The following is an 18827-nucleotide window of genomic DNA, read 5'->3' as shown; positions in this document are numbered from 1 at the left end:
CAAACCACTGATCAACAAAATAAAAGAGGACAGAAACAAATGGAAGAACATTCCATCCTCATGGAGAGGAAGAATCAATATCGTGAAAATGCCCATAGTGCCCAAAGTAATTTATAGATTCAATGTCATCCCCATCAAGTTACCAATGACTTTCTTCACAAAACTGGAAAAAACTACTTTAAAGTTCATATGGAACCAAAAAGAGCCCATATTGCCAAGACAATCCTAAGCAAAAAGAACAAAGCTGGAGGCATCACGCTACCTGACTTCAAACTATACTACAAGGCTACAGTAACCAAAACAGCACGGTACTGGTACCAAAACAGAGATATAGACCAATGGAACAAAACAGAGTCCTTAGAAATAACACCACACATCCACAACCATCTGATCTTTGACAAACCTGACAAAAAGAAGAAATGAGGAAAGGATTCCCTGTTTAATAAATGGTGCTGGGAAAACTGGCTAGCTGTATGTAGAAAGCTGAAATTGAACCCCTTCCTTACACTTTATATAAAAATTAATTCAAGATGAATTAAGGACTTAAATGTGAGACCTAAAACCATAAAAACCCTAGAAAAAAACCTAGGCAATCCCATTCAGCACATAGGCATGGGCAAGGACTTCATGACTAAAACACCACAAACAATGGCAACAAAATAGACAAATGGGATCTAATTAAACTAAAGAGCTTCTGCACAGCAAAAGAAACTACCATCAGAGTGAACAGGCAACCTACAGAATGGGAGAAAATTTTTGCAATCTACTCATCTGACAAAGGACTAATATCCAGAATCTACAAAGAACTTAAACAAATTTACAAGAAAAAAACAAAAACCCCATCAAAAAGCGGGTGAAGGATATGAACAGACACTTCTCAAATGAAGATATTTATGCAGCCAACATATACATGAAAAAATGCTCATCATCACTGGTCATCAAAGAAATGCAAATCCAAACCACAATGAGATACCATCTCACACCAGTTAGAATGGCAATCATTAAAAAGTCAGGAAACAACAGATGCTGGAGAGGATGTGGAGAAATAGGAAAGCTTCTACACTGTTGGTGTGAATGTAAACTAGTTCAACCATTGTGGAAGACAATGTGGCAATTCCTCAAGGATCTAGAACTAGAAATACCATTTGACCCAGCAATCCCATTACTGGGTATATACCCAAAGGATTATAAATCATTCTACGATAAAGAGACATGCACACATATGTTTATTACAGCACTATTCACAATAGCAGAGACTAGGAACCAACCCAAATGTCCATCAATCATAGACTGGATTAAGAAAATGTGGCACATATACATCATGGAATACTATGCAACCATAAAAAGGATGAGTTCATGTCCTTTGCATGGACATGGATGCAGCTGGAAACCATCATTCTGAGCAAACTATCACAATGTCTGCTTTAGGATGGGAGGAAGATGGTTGGTGACAGGTCTTTACTGAGAAAACCAAACACCACATGTTCTCACTCATAGGTGGGAACTGAACAATGAGAACACTTGGACACAGGGCAGGGAACATCACACCCCAGGGCCTGTAGTGGGATGGGGGACAGGGGAGAGATAGCATTAGGAGAAATACCTAATGTAAATGATGAGTTAATGGGTGCAGCAAACCAACATGGCACATGTATACCTATGTAATACACCTGCACGTTGTGCACATGTACCCTAGAACTTAAAGTATAATAAAAAGAAGTTAAAAATTTTTTTTAATGAAATAAAATAAAAATAAAGACCAGGCACCATCAAAGGCAGATAATGATAAGTTGGGTGCATGAAGCCTAATAAGATACCTTGTCAAGGCTTCCTAACCTCTCACTTACCCCAGCAAAAAGAAGAATGCCAAATTTTCCTTACTACAAAGATTACCAAAATAATAATAATTTTAAGTATATTTATTAACATGTAAAAATGCTCATGATTATATAAAGTGAAGAAAAGGCAACACAATCACATTTAATGTACACACTATTGCTAGATGTGTCTCAACTTCATAAACATTAACATGAAAAAATGAATTTCTTAGCGTTTAGGAAATAGGATATCTACAAAGAAACAAGTTAAATGTACACACCAAAAAAATGTAAAATGCCATGTGGTTGTTGAGATTGCAGGTAATTTTTATTTTCTTTTCACTTCCTGTATCTTCTTTGCCTATAATGGTATGTATTGCTCTAATAACAAAATTGTTTAAAAACTCCTTCCTGTACCCGAAGCATTTCTAGCTCCTTAAAAAAGTGATCTGACACTTTTAATCTCAAGCAAGCTGAAACAGAGCTTTTCCAGCCTGCTTTTGCACATGGGAAAGTATAAAGCTCAAAGGAGTTAGGTCACTTACCCAGTGTCACACATTGTGGTGTGTAAGCCCAGCCAAGACAGGCGTCTGGGGGTCCTGAAGGTCCTCTCCATGATAGCACGTAGTTTTGTGCCATTGTCTCAGCCCACGCACCCCCTAAAAGTGAGGCTCAAGATGAGCTAACCCCTTGCTCTTACCTCTGCCAGGCGGGAGTGCTTGTGGACATTCTCGCCTTTTTGCACGCTTGGAGCCAGCTGCTGCAGGACACCCCTGCTGCTTGTCAGTGCTCTTGTCAGCCGAGCAAACTTCCCCCAGCCTGAAGCAAGTGGAAGAGTGAAAAGACAGGGTCAACCACATCCCAAAGGTGCACAGACATTCACATTAGAAGTTATACTGTCAGAAACAGACATCCCCAATGCCCTCCTAAGCTCCCAACAGTCACTCTGCATCCCTGCAAGCAAGACCCACTGCTCAGAAAAGCACCTTGTGTGTCGCAATTTGCTTTTCCCCTGCACTTTCACTTCATCCTAATCATAGTTCGTGAAGCTGGTAGAGCAGGTTTTAGTACCATTTTACAAATAGGGAGACTAAGACACAGAGTGCCCGGACAATGAGAGTCTAGCACATCTCTCCACTATGGCCCAAGCCTTCTTCACCAGATAATACCAGGTAATTGAGATGGTTCTCTGATTTGGTAACTTGGCTCAGGCTGTTCCCAATCCCCAGGCTATCTGATCTTGCAGAAACAACTGGTTCTGAGTTTTAAATGGACAAGCTAGTTCAATAGCCATTCTATGCATTACCTTCTCCAAGGCCAGAGGAGTAAGAAATGATTTCAACCCCTGGGGAGGTGGGGAAAAAGCAGTGGTAGATTTTAGTCTGCTTTAGGATGGAAGAAAGATGGTTGGTGACAGGTCTGTACTGAGAATTGAAGATGTCTGTGTGATCTTGACACCTTTTAAAGGCCCCCAAAGACAACTGTCCATTTCAACACTCAACAACCCATCTATATCAAGGTTATGACCATGCAGTTGCCCCATGAGACCCTTGAAGTCCTGTCAGGATTCTCAAGAATCAGGAATTGGGTTTTAGGAGCTCCAAAAACCCAGATGTGGGGTATATAGCAAATAAACAGAGCATGCAACTATTTTTACATTACAGCTAAAAGCAGGACTAGGTGATTTTATTTTTTTATATCCTTTAGAGTTTAGAAGCATTCAGCACCTTCCAGTAGAAATCTCATCTGCCAAATTTTACCCTGGAGCAACTTTCCAAGATAGAATCCAGAAGACAATGGAGTTAAGCAGAAGAATGTCCATATTTTATTTTTCTATACAACCTTTGAGAATCATAAACTGGATAAATTTTTGTCAATATAGTAAGAATAGCAAATCAGCTCTTTTTTGTCTCATTCCAGAAGTGCCAGGCTTCAATAAAAAGCCAGTAGTGCTTTCATCCACCCTGATGCCACGAAGCAGAAATGTGGAACTGCTGGGATTGGCTTGAAAAGATACGCATAGTGGTTTGACTGTGGGCAGGCAGGGTATCCCACTAATGTTAACAGGAGGGGATAGCATGGACTCTGTAGGGGTCTTTGACATCTCCCCCAGTGTCAATGAATGTGCTATGGGAACTATGAACTAAGATTTTTTAAAAGTCACTTTCAGAGGAAGGCTCTACTTTAGCTTAAAATACAGCTGAAACTGGATTCCAAGAAGCTTTTCGAGAAGAGCAGACAGTTTATTTTTCAGTCAGTTGTGTATGTAAACATCAGCAAGGGCTCTGCACCCACCCTACCACCACCACCAGCATGATCTATATACTGTGAGAACAGTGATGAGAGGGAGCTGGCAGAGCAGGTGCCCCAAACCCCTTGGTTCATCACCTGATATAACATAAAAGAATAAAAAGGAATATCCCTGGACCTCTGGGCATTTCCCTAGACTCAGGATAGCCCCTCACTCTCTGGCCTAGCCCTGATTCTCTTTGCAAGAGTGGGCTCTTAAAAGAGTGGGCTCTCGGCTGGCTGAGCAAGGGCATGGGAAGGTGAGTGGGTGTTGAAAAGGAAATGGATGCACAGTGTGAAATTTGCATCACACTTCTACCCAGGATGGGCAGGAAGGAAGGAAATAAGTTTTCTCCCAAGTTCCCAAACCCATATTTTCTTTCCTGCGCTATAGATAGATATAATGGCAATCATGCCTCGCCAGATGAAAAAATAGATTCATTCACTCATGTGTTAATTCTATAAACATAATTACTAGGTACCAGGCATGGTACTAGATACTAGAGATACTATCATGAATAAGACACAGATTCTGGCCTCAGAGAGCACACACTCTAGCAGGGAAGACTGACAATTATGAAATCATGGCATATTGAACTAAGTTCGATGACAGGGATGAGTACAGAATGCTATGGCCAAGACTGTCAAAAGAAGGCATACACCTAATCCAGGCTGGGGAGACAAAACAAGTTTCCTGAAGGAAATGGCACTAGAGCAAAGTTTTAAACAATGAGTAGGAATTAGGTAGACTTAAGGAAAGAAAGACATCCCACACAGAAGGAACAGCACCTACAAAGGCAGAAAATTATAAAACAGGGTAATATGTCAGTGAAGAACAAGACATTCTGAATGGCTGGATGAAGGGCCATGGCTTATAAGTGGGAGGGGGATGCCAGGCATGTCCTGAGATGATGCTAAAGAGGTTGGTAGGGGCCAAACCAAGAAGAACCTGGACAGTAAAAACCTACAATGTAAGTTAAGAACCTTGAACTTCATCCTGAAACCCACTGAGAGCCACTGAAGGACTTTAAATGTGGTGAGGAGGGAGATACACATGCCAATTTGCATTTTAAATGAACAGAACAACAAAGTGGATAGTGGGCTGGAAAAAAAAAACAGACAGATAGAAGGTATGTCAGGACAACAGACAAGAGACCATGTGGGCCTGGACCAATGCTGCAGCCTGGGCCAGGGGTCAAGGGGAGACTTGAGGGCAGCTACAGAGTCAGGACTCTGAAAAAAATAGCTATAGAGGAAAAGAAAAAGCAACCTAGGAGGCTCCTGAGTTTCTGGTTTGGGTGACAACTGGGGTGACAGCTATTCAAGGAGATTAAAAACATATGAAGAGCAAACCAATTTGGTGGAAGATAATACATAAAATTTGGACCAACACTGTCCCTTACAGCAGACCCATCAGAAGAATCATTTCTGGAGAAAGTGAAACTCCTATTGTCCAAAAGGCCAAATGGGAGGGGACAACCCAAACCGAACTTAGCTCAAAATGGTCTTGCTCAGGGGAGGTCAGACAGTCATTTTCCACGTGATTCACTGTCGTCCTTCAAGGAAGGATACTGGTCTACCCCTAGCAGGCTTACCTGCTCCCTGTATTGAACCCCAACTTGCTTTAGGCAGGCATATATTAGATCATTGACTGTGCTTTACTGTTTTATTTGCTTACCTGCCTATGCCTTCTCCCAAATAGACTCAGAAGCTCTATCGCAGGCATTTCCTTGTGTCCAGCACCTAGCATGAGGCCAGGCACCCAACAGGTGAATACAATAGGTGTACTGGACAAATAAAGAACAAATATTTTTTCTCTCATCACCCTACTTCTGTCTGGATTCGCAATAGATATAAGGTCCCAAAGGACAGGCAGCCCATTTCACAAACTCTCTTCAGTTTTAGGGGGTATTTCTGTGCCTCTCTTTTGCCAGGCATTTCTGCACCCACTCCTCCAATTACATCCCACTTGTAAGTTCAACACTGAATAGTGCTCAAATGAAGAAACCCTGGGCCCAGGATTCTTCCAGTTCCATCACAAATGTCACCAGCAAGTTAGGCATAGCAGAGCTGTGGATGCCATGAGAAAATTGAAACCATACATGATCAGGAAAATGAGAGGGGAAGTGGGCAGGAGCAGAAGAGGAAGAGTATAGAAAGAAAAAAGACAAAAGGAGAGGAACACAGTATACAATCTAGCAATCAGCTAAAAGGTATTTACTGGGTCTTTTCTCCATTCTCAGGAATGGAGAAATGGCTTTTACCCTGTCTTGACCCGACAATGGCTGGTGGGTGTCAACTTAGCTGAGCCACCAATGAGCCTGAATCTTTCTTTTTCAGGCCAGAAGAGATGGTGCTGGGATGAGTTAGAATTCCAATTCCTCTGAGAGTAAGTCCAGGGGTACCAAAAAAGACAGAGGACAGCCTTATCCTGAGATACAGGGTCAGAAATTCAGAGGAGCTGATAGCATAATCCAAACATCCAGCAGAGAATAGTCGACACAGGGTACAGCATGGAGAGTCAGCGTGGACCACTGCCTACGCGTCCTCAAGTCTCCTCCCACAATCTTTTCCTTACCAATGTACAAAGCACCAAAAATCTAGAATGGCTTCTTCAAGTAGCAGTCACTAAATCGTCACTTTCCCATCAGCCTAAGGGCAGAGACATAAAATGTTAACATTGAAGGGGGGTGGGGCCTGCGACTTGTGTCTATTACTATTTCTCCCATGTCCAGCATGAAGATACATGGAGAAGGGTGAACAGTTACAACAGTTTGCCAGAGCCTTCATCCTGCAATATTCTAAATCTCTGGCTCTTAGAAACCTACTCCAAAGTTTTGCATTCCTTTTGTTGTCTGCATTTGCCTTAAGTTTAACTCTGAATTTAGAAGTAAACAAGTGATCTTTGAAAATGAATTTGCTCCTTTAATATGACATTAGTTGGTGGGATAATAGAGAAAACAAGAGGACTGACTCATCCTTTGGTGAGCAATGTAAAGAGAGAAAATTCTGAGCTTTACACTCTAATTCTATACTCATTTGCCCAACCCTCCTGACTCAGAAGAGAGAACGTGACAGAAACATATCCCACAGCCTACTCCCAATTATCTACAACAAAAGAAAAAGCAAGAGATAAGGAACAAATGAAATCACTGGAGCATCACAGATTCTCATTTTAGGCAGGAATTCCTACCTACTCTCTCATTCAGCCTTTAAGCACACACACACACACACACACACACACGCCCCAGAACTGTTAGCAAACAGCAAACCTAACTTGACTTTCATTCCCTGCTCCATGCCATCCGTGGGCACTATTTGTCAGAGAGTAAGAGAATTACTGTCAAAAGACAGGGAGCAAAGTGAAGATGAGGAAGTCAGAGGCCTACCTAGCTCATAAAAAGGACGGTGAGAACTGGTACACCAAATGACAGAAGGGGCTCTGAAAGCATTTCCAGGACCCATCCCCTCTGCCTGAGGCTCTGGGTAGAAGAGAAGTTACTTTGTGTCAGATCCTGAAATAGGCTACTGTCAATTATCCCATGTGTTGGACCCTTTGCGGGTGATTTGTGGGAAAATTGGGGGCACAAACTGGCTTCTTGCATCACTATCAGGATGTACCCACCCCAGCCCCAAGTCCCCAAATTAGGTACTACATGATCTGAGAAAACAAAGTAATTTTAAAGACAATTTGAACACAACTGATTTAAAAGGCTAATATGGTGGTGGGAAAACATCCCATGGGGCTATGCCAAAGAGCAATTATCTGGGAATTTTCTGGGGTTTTAGATTATCCACATTTCCATTTCATCTCCAAAGTGAATTCTAAACAAGCCTAAGTCAGCAAGACTCAAGATTCTTAATGGTGACTGAGGTGCTGTACTGAAAACCCAGCTGGTCTCCCGGAAAGAAGCTGCTGAGAGTACATCCAAGAAGAAATGTCAAGCCAGGAGATAATCCAGCCACATGGCAGCATATTTTCTAGGATCTAGACTTGATCCCTGTAGCAAAAATTGCAGTTTATAGACTTAAAATAACAAGGCCTAGAGAATTATCATGTGCTTCCATCATAAACACACTGATATAAAGTTTGACTTGTCCTAAGCAGACCACCAAACCACAGTGGGTCAGGGGCACAATGACATGGCAAGTGGGAAGGTCTGAACATATCTGCCATGGCATTTGAAATTGACAGGCTTATAAAGCCATGTCTTTGAGGAGACATTAAGCGTGGTCTACTAGCAGGATTCCTACATCGAGGGTAACGTGTGTGTGTGTCAAATTTTTATGAATCCAGCCAGAAGTTACTCCTATTTATTTCACTGACAAAAACAATTAATATCTGGTCCCCTCAGCTAAGAAGAAACAGAGTAAATGTGTGTGTATGTCCTCATGAGTGTCTGTAAGTACGTATGTGTATATACCAAAACTCTTATCAACAGAGAAATGCATCATTGAGGCAGGTTAAATGAAGTGGAGCATTTTATTCCTGGAAAATAAACCTAAGTAAGTCTCACTACATCACTCTGATTTATCCCTCTTTAGGTTTCATGAGCATCAAATACAGGCACCTACATGCCAGGTACGGAGCATTCTGTTAGGTATGCTTTTCCTACTAAATAATAACAGCACATCACCTACAAATGTTCCGGTGGTAATAATAAAAAAACATTTTGATTGAACCAAATCACATGTCTTAAATTTTTAAGAGAAAAATTGCAAAAATAAGTGTAAAAATATTCAATTGCCTTCAAAATACTACTTTTGAGTTTATTAGGTTAAAAAAGCAACTGGCCTTTCTATATGGTAACAAGATGATACTTAATCATGAGTGAACCCACTGCCACAAAATAGCTACTGCACTGAGAAATCTTCAAATTAGAAACTAGAAATCGGGCAATCATGTATCTGTAAGCAAAGGGAGACTCAGGTGGCTGAAACACTGGTTGAGAGACTGCATCTGCTGCAGTCTTAAAACCAAAAGGCAAGCTGAAATTGAGTTAGTGAGCTATCAGACAGTTTTTAAAAAAATAGGATGCACTGGTATTCACAGTACTGTGCTCGGAACTCCATAAATGTGAGTGGCTAAATGTGCCAGGATTTTAAATACCCTCAGAGGACACAGCCCTTGAGAGAGCATCCACATAATGCTTTTTATTTCCTCCTATAATGCTCATTTAACAACAAAAATTTTGTCACATCAAAAATAATATGTCTCAGTTTAACTCTCCCCTGGACTCCGCTCTCACCTCTTTGCTACGTCTCAGAAAACCACAAGGAGCAGAGTTCGCCAGCAGAGCTGAAAAATCAACCACAGAGCCAGGTAGCACTGCAACATGAAAAAACTCCTAGCTTCTTGGTTATCTTGAGTGTAAGCTATGAACGAGGGATGTGAAAGAGGTTCTATGTCACCCCCTAATCTAAAACCTCTGGGACTAACTTGCCATCTTTTTTATATCCTGATGAGCTGAACCTCTTCAGGGATACAGTTGTTGCAGAAACCCTGAGCCATCTCCTTTCCTGGGTCCCCCATGTTATGCAAACAATACATGCATATGATATGGCTGATATGAGTGCTAAAATCTGTGATCACACAGCTAATTAAATGACCCATATAGAAATGTTACTCAGGACCTGGCTTCATTAATGTCATGTTCCAAATGAATTAACCAGTCACAGACTTAATCAACCACAGACACAAAGATGTGCTAAAGTCTGCTTTAACAATCTTGAAGTGCTAGAATTCAGTCAAATATAGGAAAGTTTATGTATAAAGCAGATGAATGTAGCCATAGACCACCCTATTTGTATGACTGACATTTGTTATGTGAAAACTTAAAAAGATTCTCATGATACTAGAGTTGCCAAACTATCTTCTTCTGCCTAACTAATATCAGAAAGGGTTAATTATTAAAGGTATGAAATTGATTGAAATGCTTTCCTAAAAAAAGTGTTTTTTCTCCCCTTCTTCTCCCTGGATACATTCCGGAATGACACAGTGCTTTGCTCCATACAAATTAAAGTTAGAATCTTGAGGTTTGTAAAGTGATTGCCTTGACAACCACAAATTCTCTGTAATGAGAGCCACACTAAAGACAAAAAAGGCATAAATGTATCCGTACAAGTGAGAATTACAAACCTTTACATGAATCATCCTCAATTGGCTGTTTGAAAGCTGTTATGTCACTGAAAGTGCAAAGAAATAAAACCACTTTATCCTGTTCGTTTCGAATCGGAGCAATTTTCACAAAGAACCACACAGGTGTCCCTGAAAGGAATATCAAAAGGTTGGTCAGTAATTTGCATTCTCATTTGAGGGGCTATGGAAGCAAAGACTTGGGAATGAATAGGTACAAATATTAATTCATTTTTCAAATGGTCTTATTCCTTCAAGTCCTGGGTTATCATCACACCATAAATTTTTTTTCTTGCTGGAATAAAAACTTTCACAGTGACTATTCAGTAAGGGGTTTCTCCTGTTCAACTAATTTTCTAAGTGCAGATCTCTTAACTTGTAAAACAATTAGGAAATAGGTTGAAAACCCCACCTGATCTTATGGAAGAAACTTAGGTACAAAGACCTAAAGACTTACCTTAGACCACATAGTAGACAGTAAAGAGTAGGGGCCAAGATAGGCCCTGCCAACCATGGCCAGCAGACCATGCCAACTCAAATTTCAAACTTCATCCATTGCTAAAGGATCCCAGGGTCAAAATCCAGTTTAGGAATCCACCAATTTGACTCATATGACCAATCACACATGGGCCAAAAACTATGTTTCTTTTTTTTTTTTTTAGACTCCCAGGCTGGAGTACAACGGTGCAATCTCGGCTCACTGTAACCTCTGCCTCCCGGATTCAAGTGATTCTCCCGCCTCAGCCTCCCGAGGCAGCTGGGATTACAGGCACCCACTACCACGCCCAGGTAATTTTTGTATTTTTAGTAGAGGCAGCCAGGGTGGTCTTGAACTCTCAACCTCCAGTGATCCGCCCACCTTGGCCTCCCACAGTGGTGGGATTACAGGCATGAGCCACTGCATCCAGCCCAGAAACTATATTTCTACATCCCTCTCCTTAAAATAAAAATCTAAGAGATCCAATGCAATGGTAAATGACAAGCCATTGAAGAAGGAAAGGAACACCACAATGATTCCCCCGTACAAAGCTCTCCAGAAAAGAAGGATTCCAAGCAGGTTTGGGCTTCGATCACATTAGTGCCATAGGAAGCTCAATGAATGTGTTTCAATATCAATCCTTGTTCCTGAGGTACAGTGGAGGATAAATGAATTCTTCCTAAGCTCTGTCTTCATTCACAGAAAGAGGCAGGCAGGGCTATTCTGACTGGCTTCTTGGAGAGGGTACCCACTCAGGTATCAACAGTCAAATATCTGCATAGTCACTCGCTGGCTTCCCAAAAATAATTAAGGAAAATAAATAAACATTTTCTAGCCATAGAAGACATCACAGCAAGAAGCACCAATTTATTCTATGATACAAAATTAAATGAGACACAAAGCAATCCTATGTTCTTTTCTTCCTAGTTCTTATATTCCGGTTCCTACAATAGCATCTAGAAGAACTGAATAACTATTTGTTGAATTTTGCATAACTGGCATAATACTTAGCATACTATTTTATAACCATTTGCAAATCAAAATAAAGTAGCTATTTCCCCATGCTAAGTAATAGTTTCCTATGTAGCCAGCACTGTGCTCAGCATTTTACATACGTTATTTTGTGAGATAGAGAGCAGACAACTCACTGAGTCTTGGAGATGAAAATAGATCCTCAAGAGGTCACCTGGCTTTCTCTGTCCACAATCACATCAAACTCTGTACTGTACACCAGGGACAGACAGACATCTCTGATTAACATTAGGCTTAGTTAGCCAATCTAGCCTGACGACAAATACTTTAGAGATTTAGCTATACCACCTATTCACATGTCAGTAGTAATAACCCTGAAATGCACAAACAGGCAGCAAGTAGATCCAATGGAAATGTGTTCTCCTTAAATCTTGATTATCTATGTATTCTGCTATAGTTAATTTTAACCTTCTTTCCATTCTCTTTGTGTAATTTTCAGCTGCCAGTTTCTAGGTGTTCTGCAAATACCAACAGATTATAATGTCACCTTAAGAAGTGTTTTGAAAGAAAATTCTACCATATGAAAATCACAAATAGCATTTCAAAGTTAAGAATATGACCTTTGAATTGTTCACTGTTTTTGGAAGTATGTATTACTATTCCTCCCAGCTTTTTCTCAGAATCTGTAGGATTTTAAACCATTTTCAATTAAGCAACAGAAAACTCAAAGTGTCACAGCAATTACATTTATATCCTCACAGCTCTGAATTGTACCCTCTCTGTTAAGGCAAAAACACAAATCAAAAAAAAATTTTTTGCTCTAAAAAAAAATTTAAGCATTTTTTCAGATGATAAACCAGAAAATACCACTAATTACTCCCCACTTAATAGGTGAATTTGTTTAAACTATGTCTCTCTGTTGCCCAGGCTGGAGCACATTGTGTGTGGGTTCCTGTCATCTGATTTATTACTAATTTGACAAATGTATTACTAATTTGACCAATGAGTAATAAATCAGGTGACAGGAACCCACTCATGATGCCTACTCCTAGAATCTCCAGAACCCTCTCCTCCCAGCTACAGCCCTGTAGCCCATCACCGCACTGCACTGGCTGGGCCTGATGCCTGGGAACTTGCTCATTCTTTATGTTTCATTTATGACTACAGGCGTGGATGACACTAAGCCACATTTCCAAGATCATGAAAACCATTGTATTAGTTGTATTGGGAGGTCTTTTTCATTTGTCCACAGTTCAAGCTTATCATGAATGAACTCTCCCCACTTAACAGGTCCATTTGTTTAAAGTGTGTCTCCGTCACCCAGGCCGTAGTACAGCTGCACGATCTCGGCTCACTGCAACCTCCACATCCTGGATTCAAGAGATTCCCCTGCCTCAGCCTCCTGGGTAGCTGGGACTACAGGTGCATGCCACCACACCTGGCTAATTTTTGTATTTTTAGTAGAGATGGGGTTTCACATGTTGGCCAGGCTGGTCTCGAACTCCTGACCTCAGGTGATTCTCCTGCCTCAGCCTCCCAAAGTGCTGGGATTACAGGCGTGAGCCACTGCACCTGGCCATGTTCCCTAATTAAACACATACTACTCTGACCATTCCTTTTCAGTATCTAAATATATATCTTATAACAAAAATTCATACAATCAGGACATATTGCCTTAGCGTTCATCTTGAGCTAAATATAGGGACTTTTTAAGGGAAAGGACCTCCTTTTTCCTGATCTGGTGTTTCTCTGTGGAAGAACATCTTGCAGTGTAACACTCTGGGCCTTTTTCCTGGGTTGGCTGGTAATCTGGGAGACAAGAGCTGGATATGTGTAGCTTGGCCCCTTCTCTGCTTTGCTCCCCTACCCTATAAAGGGGGAAAGGCAAAAGGCAGGAAGGATGGCTGGTAAGAGGAAAAGCCTGCAGTTCTCCAGTACTACCTGTGACTTGCAGGTAACTCTGTCTGATTCTAGGCTTCACTTTTAGAAACTCACTTGCCCACAGGTATAAACTACATTCCCCAGGATCAGCTTCATTAGTCACAAAAGTGATATCTTATCCTCTATTGCAGGAGTCCCCAACCTTTTTGGCACCAGGGACCAGTTTCATGGAATACAATTTTTCCATGGACCAGGGTGGGAGGATAATTTCAAGATTAAACTGTTCCACCTCAGATCATCAGGCATTAGATTCTCATAAGGAGCAGACAACCTCACATACACAGTTCACAATAGGGTTTGCGCTTCTATGATAATCTAATGCCACCACTGATCTAATAGGAGGTGGAGCTCAGGTGGTAATGCTCAGTCAGCTGCCACTCACCTCCTGCTATATGGCCCAGTTCCTAACAGGCCACGGACTGGTAGCAGTCTGTAGCCTGGGAACTGGGGACCCCTGCTATATTGGCCTGATTCCTTTATCTCTCAGTTGGTTCCGATCATGGACAGGGAAGGTAAGTGTTATGTACTGGCCCCCTCAAAGCTTAACAGCTAAGGACTGTTTGTTTAAATGGATCATAATACACTCCAAGGGCGAGAGACCTGATCTACTTCCTCTGTCTTACCACCGGCACCCCTACTTCCTGGCATTCAATGCAGTATTATGTACAGGGTCATGTGAAGCCATTGCATCACTCCACTCCAGGGAGTGCCGTCATGGAGTTGCACAACAGCCTTGGTGGGGTAGATGCTCTAGGAATGATAAATTTAAAAAAATAAATCCTACACCCAGTGTTTTCAGTCCCAAATTATCACTACCCAAACAGTCTAGGAAAGTGAGTAGAATGGGCTTAAATTTTCACTTCTGGAATTCTTTCAGAAGAGAACATAAGTCCCTCCTAGGTGGTACAGACTACTATTTCAACCTTTTCCACTTAACAGCAAAGGATTTTTATTTAATGAAATATAACTTAAAGATTTAATATGTGAAACAGTTGCTTCAAGTGAATGTGAACCATCTGGAACCTGGACCCCACTCAAGCCAGTTTCCCTTCTACCCTCCAAGGATATTCAGGAATCCTTTGGCTCCATTCAGACATTGACTTTCCTGCAGACAGAACTTGGAGCAAGTAGCCTACAGGGGTCTCTCCTAGAACCCAAATTCTGTAGCAGAATCCATTCCATCAAGATGCTAGAGAGGCAATAAATGCAAATATTCACATACATACATAAAAAATCAGGAAGAAGTTAAATTTCTGCCTCCTTACCCAAGTGCTACTATGGAAAAACTGAGAAAAGTAAGCATTTGATGTCCTACTGCAAAAAGGACAAAGTGTCAATGTTAAATCCTTTATTAAAGAAAGATCTATGTACAAACCCAGGAACAACCTAGCACCTGACAACCCTACTGATGGCAGAGGCTGCTGCTGCTGCTGGGAAGGAGGCTCTTTCCAAGATGAGGATGTCCAATGGGAGGGCAGTTCCAGGTCAGCCTTTTTAGATCACTCTGATTTTCATCCCTTATGTAGCTCCCTTAGGTCATGTAGTAATGAACCTCACAACCTAACCTGGCTTTGAGGTTCCTCAGCCTTGGCAGTCAGATAACAAAATAGGTAGGCTCAGATATATGAGAGAATTGTTGGCCTGCATCAATCTTCTTTCTACCCTGGGCTTCCTCCCAAGTACTCTCTGTAATCAGGCATCTGGGCATCCAGACCATATTCAACAGCAATGGAACAGACCAAGCCACTGTGATTGGCTTTTGGGAAAGGCTGCACTCTAATAGGTCCAGAAACTAGACTTGGGGATGGTAGCCTGTGCCGGGAAATAGAACAATTGGTCTGGAGTCAACTTTATGGAGATGAATTACAAGTACAGAGAGGATGAGACAGCACCAGAGAAATGTAATGGCCACCGGCCATTAGAACATCTGCTACTGAGTCCCAACCCGAGTTTGAGCCCTGTATCTTCAGTTATTGGGAGCCTTGGCCTCATCAGTTTAACTTCTCTCACCATCAGACTCTTCATTTGTAAAATGGGGATAACAGAGTTACTTAAAATAAAGTAAAAATACCCACATGTCTGATACATAGGTGTTTAAAACTATCACTTTCTTTCTTTTTTATTTATTTTTTTATTTATTTTTTGAGATGGAGTCTCACTCTATTGCCTAGGCTGGAGTGCAATGGCACAATCTCGGCTTACTGCAACTTCCGCCCCCGGGTTCAAGCAATTCTCCTGCCTCAGCCTCCTGAGTAGCTGGGATTACAGGTGCCCACCACCACACCGGCTAATTTTTGTATTTTTAGTAGAGATGGGGTTTTGCCATGTTGGCCAAGCTAGTCTTGAACTCCTGACCTCACGTGATCTGCGGCCTCCCAAAGTGCTATGATTACAGGCGTGAGCCACCATGCCTGGCCCCAAAACTATCACTTTCCTTTCTTCCTTCCTTTTAAATTTCTCACCTGTAAGACGGAAATGCCCAACCTCATTTCACATGGCTGTTTGAATGACTTAAAAACAGGAAGTATTTCAAAGTGTTTAACAAAACTCTGAAGCTGCCTCTGCCTGTTTTGAGGAAAGAGGGCCAGTCTCATATATAACAAGGGCAAAACTAGGAAAATCAATACTTAAGCCTCAACATAATTAAAATTGCATGATAAGCATAAAACAAGACCTAAATAAATGGAGAGAGTTAAATTGTTTGTAGATAAGATTCCATTTTATAAGATGTCAAACCTCTGTCTCTAATATATATCTCTCTCTCTAATGCAATTTCAATCATGTTTTTGTATTTGTTTTTCTCTGACTCTGATGAATTAAAATTCAATTCAAACAGAAAAATTAAGGTGTACGCATGGCCAATAAATCTTTGAAATTATTAGAAAGAAAAATAATAACAGGGACTGCCTACTACAGTAATTCAGAGTCACTGGCACAGGCCTCAAAAGAAAAACAATAAAAATAACATTCATTGAGTACTTACAATGGGGTCAGATCCTGAAACACTGTGGTTTACTTCTCACAGTGACTCTATAATGTAGAATAGCTACTATGATATTGTTCCCATTTCAAATGTGGGAATCCAAGTAGGCAAGTATCCTAGACAAACTCACATAGCTAATAAATTACTAGAGGGTTCCTAGAGAAGAAGACAGAAACAAATCCACATATGTGTGAGACCTTAGCATATAAAATAAAGGGCATTTCAAATCAGAAAGGAAGAGTTGGATTATTTAATAAATAGTAACGGGACAGCTGAATAAGCAATGTGGAAAATAAGTGAGATTGTTGCTTCACATAATATATAAAAATAAATTCTAAATGGTTTAATATTCTAAATATTTTAACACAACTATAAAGGTACCAAAAGGAACAACGGAGGCATATTTTTATTGTTTAGGTAAGGAGAACTTCCTAAGCATTATATAAAACTCGGAACCAAAAAGGAAAACATTGACACAAAACTTGTTCACTTCTAAATGGTTAAAAAAAAAAAAAGTTTAAGAAGTTAAAAGAAAAAATGTTTGGAGAAAAATGTTTTTCAATATGTCTATGATTTACGATCAACATTCATTACATATAAGCAGCTCCTACCATTGAATAAATAAAAGTTCAGTAAAAACATTCAGCAAATAAGTAAAATATGATTGCTTTGCCTATTAGATTTGTCTCCACAACTAGACTGTAACCTCCTCAAAGGCAGAATCTGTTTCTTACATCTATATCTCTGTGGCCCACTGGGTCTGGCACAGTGCTGAGCCTACAGTAGGTAATCAATGTGTACTTGGCCAGCAGCTTCTCCTTGCTGGCTCAGCAGAAATGCTGTCAGATGCCTTTCCCTGGGCTTCTCTAAGTGGGAAGCTGATCCAGAGCTCCCAGATTCCAGGCCACTAGCCACACCACAAACTGTGGAGTCACACGTTGGGGAGTGCTGTCCAGAGGATGTACTAACTGCTTTTATTCAGGGTTAATACTTCTGGATTTTCTTGTTTGAAAAACTGAAAAATTAATTGAGTAGCACAGGAGTGAACACATGAATATTTACTGAGTGACTTCATTAATGACGACTGTCATTGATGTAAGAAAATCAGGCCAGGCATGGTGGCTCATGCCTGTAATCTCGACCTGGGAGGTAGAGATGGGTGGATGGCTTGAGCTAAGGAGGTGAAGACCAGCCTGGCCAACATGGTGAAACCCCGATTCTACAAAAATACCAAAAAAAATGAGCTGAAAATGATGGTGCCTGCCTATAGTCCCAGGTACTTGGGTGGCTGGAGCGAGGAGCCTATAGCCCAGTCCCAGGTACTTGGGTGGCTGGAGCGAGGAGAGGAGAGGAGAGGAGAGGAGAGGAGAGGAGAGGAGAGGAGAGGGGAGGACAGGGGAAGCGAGGGGAGGCGAGGGGAGGCGAGGGGAGGCGAGGGGAGGCGAGGGAAGGCGAGGGGAGGCGAGGGGAGGCGAGGGGAGGGGAGGGGAGGGGAGGGGAGGGGGGAGGGGAGGGGGGAGGGGGGAGGGGGGGGAGGGGAGGGGAGGAAAGGGGGAGGGAGGGAAGGGAAAGGAAAGGAAGGAAGGAAGGAAAGGAAGGAAGGAAAGGAAGGAAGGAAAGAAAGAAAGGAAAGAAAGGAAGGAAAGAAAGAAAGGAAGGAAAGAAAGGAAGGAAAGGAAGGAAGGAAGGAAAGGACGGAAAGAAAGAAAAAGAAAGAAAGAAAGAGAGAGAGAGAAAGAAAGAAAGAAAGAAAGAAAGAAAGAAAGAAAGAAAGAAAGAAAGAAAGAAAGAAAGAAAAGGAAATCATACAGCATACTAAACATTAGGCAAGTAACAATACGAAATATATAGCACTCCAGAAATGCCAGGTTTTCCAAATAGCCAATAGAGAGAAATCTTTCAAATAATCCATCCTTCAACATATGTAATGAATTCCACTCATTCCAAACCACACCATGAAGCCTTCTGCTAATTACTGTCAACTCCCCAAAAGATAGGACAAATATTAATGCTTATCAATAGAAGATCCTATCAGGCCTCTGAGCCCAAGCCAAGCCATCGCATCCCCTGTGACTTGCACGTACACGCCCAGATGGCCTGAAGTAACTGAAGAATCACAAAAGAAGTGCAAATGCCCTGCCCAGCCTTAACTGATGACATTCCACCACAAAAGAAGTGAAAATGGCCGGTCCTTGCCTTAAGTGATGACAT

General features: G+C 41.4%; 1 protein-coding gene across 2 annotated transcripts in view; it reads right to left on the bottom strand.

Annotated features, from left to right (window-relative positions):
* KCNH1 (potassium voltage-gated channel subfamily H member 1) overlaps positions 1–18827 on the bottom strand; it is a 452115-nt gene that overhangs the window by 397502 nt on the left and 35786 nt on the right. For both annotated transcript variants that reach the window (XM_007988540.3, XM_007988541.3), the window contains exons 4-5: positions 10246–10374; positions 2518–2636 (exon numbers count right to left, since the gene is read on the bottom strand). In XM_007988540.3, the coding sequence (XP_007986731.1) occupies positions 2518–2636; positions 10246–10374 (248 nt within the window). The remainder of the gene's footprint in view (positions 1–2517; positions 2637–10245; positions 10375–18827) is intronic.

The sequence above is a fragment of the Chlorocebus sabaeus genome, chromosome 25 (genome assembly GCF_047675955.1).
Source record: "Chlorocebus sabaeus isolate Y175 chromosome 25, mChlSab1.0.hap1, whole genome shotgun sequence".
NCBI classification, from domain to species: domain Eukaryota; kingdom Metazoa; phylum Chordata; class Mammalia; order Primates; family Cercopithecidae; genus Chlorocebus; species Chlorocebus sabaeus.
The sequence above is the reverse complement of the archived record's forward strand: the minus strand, read 5'-3'. Positions and strand labels throughout refer to the sequence as shown.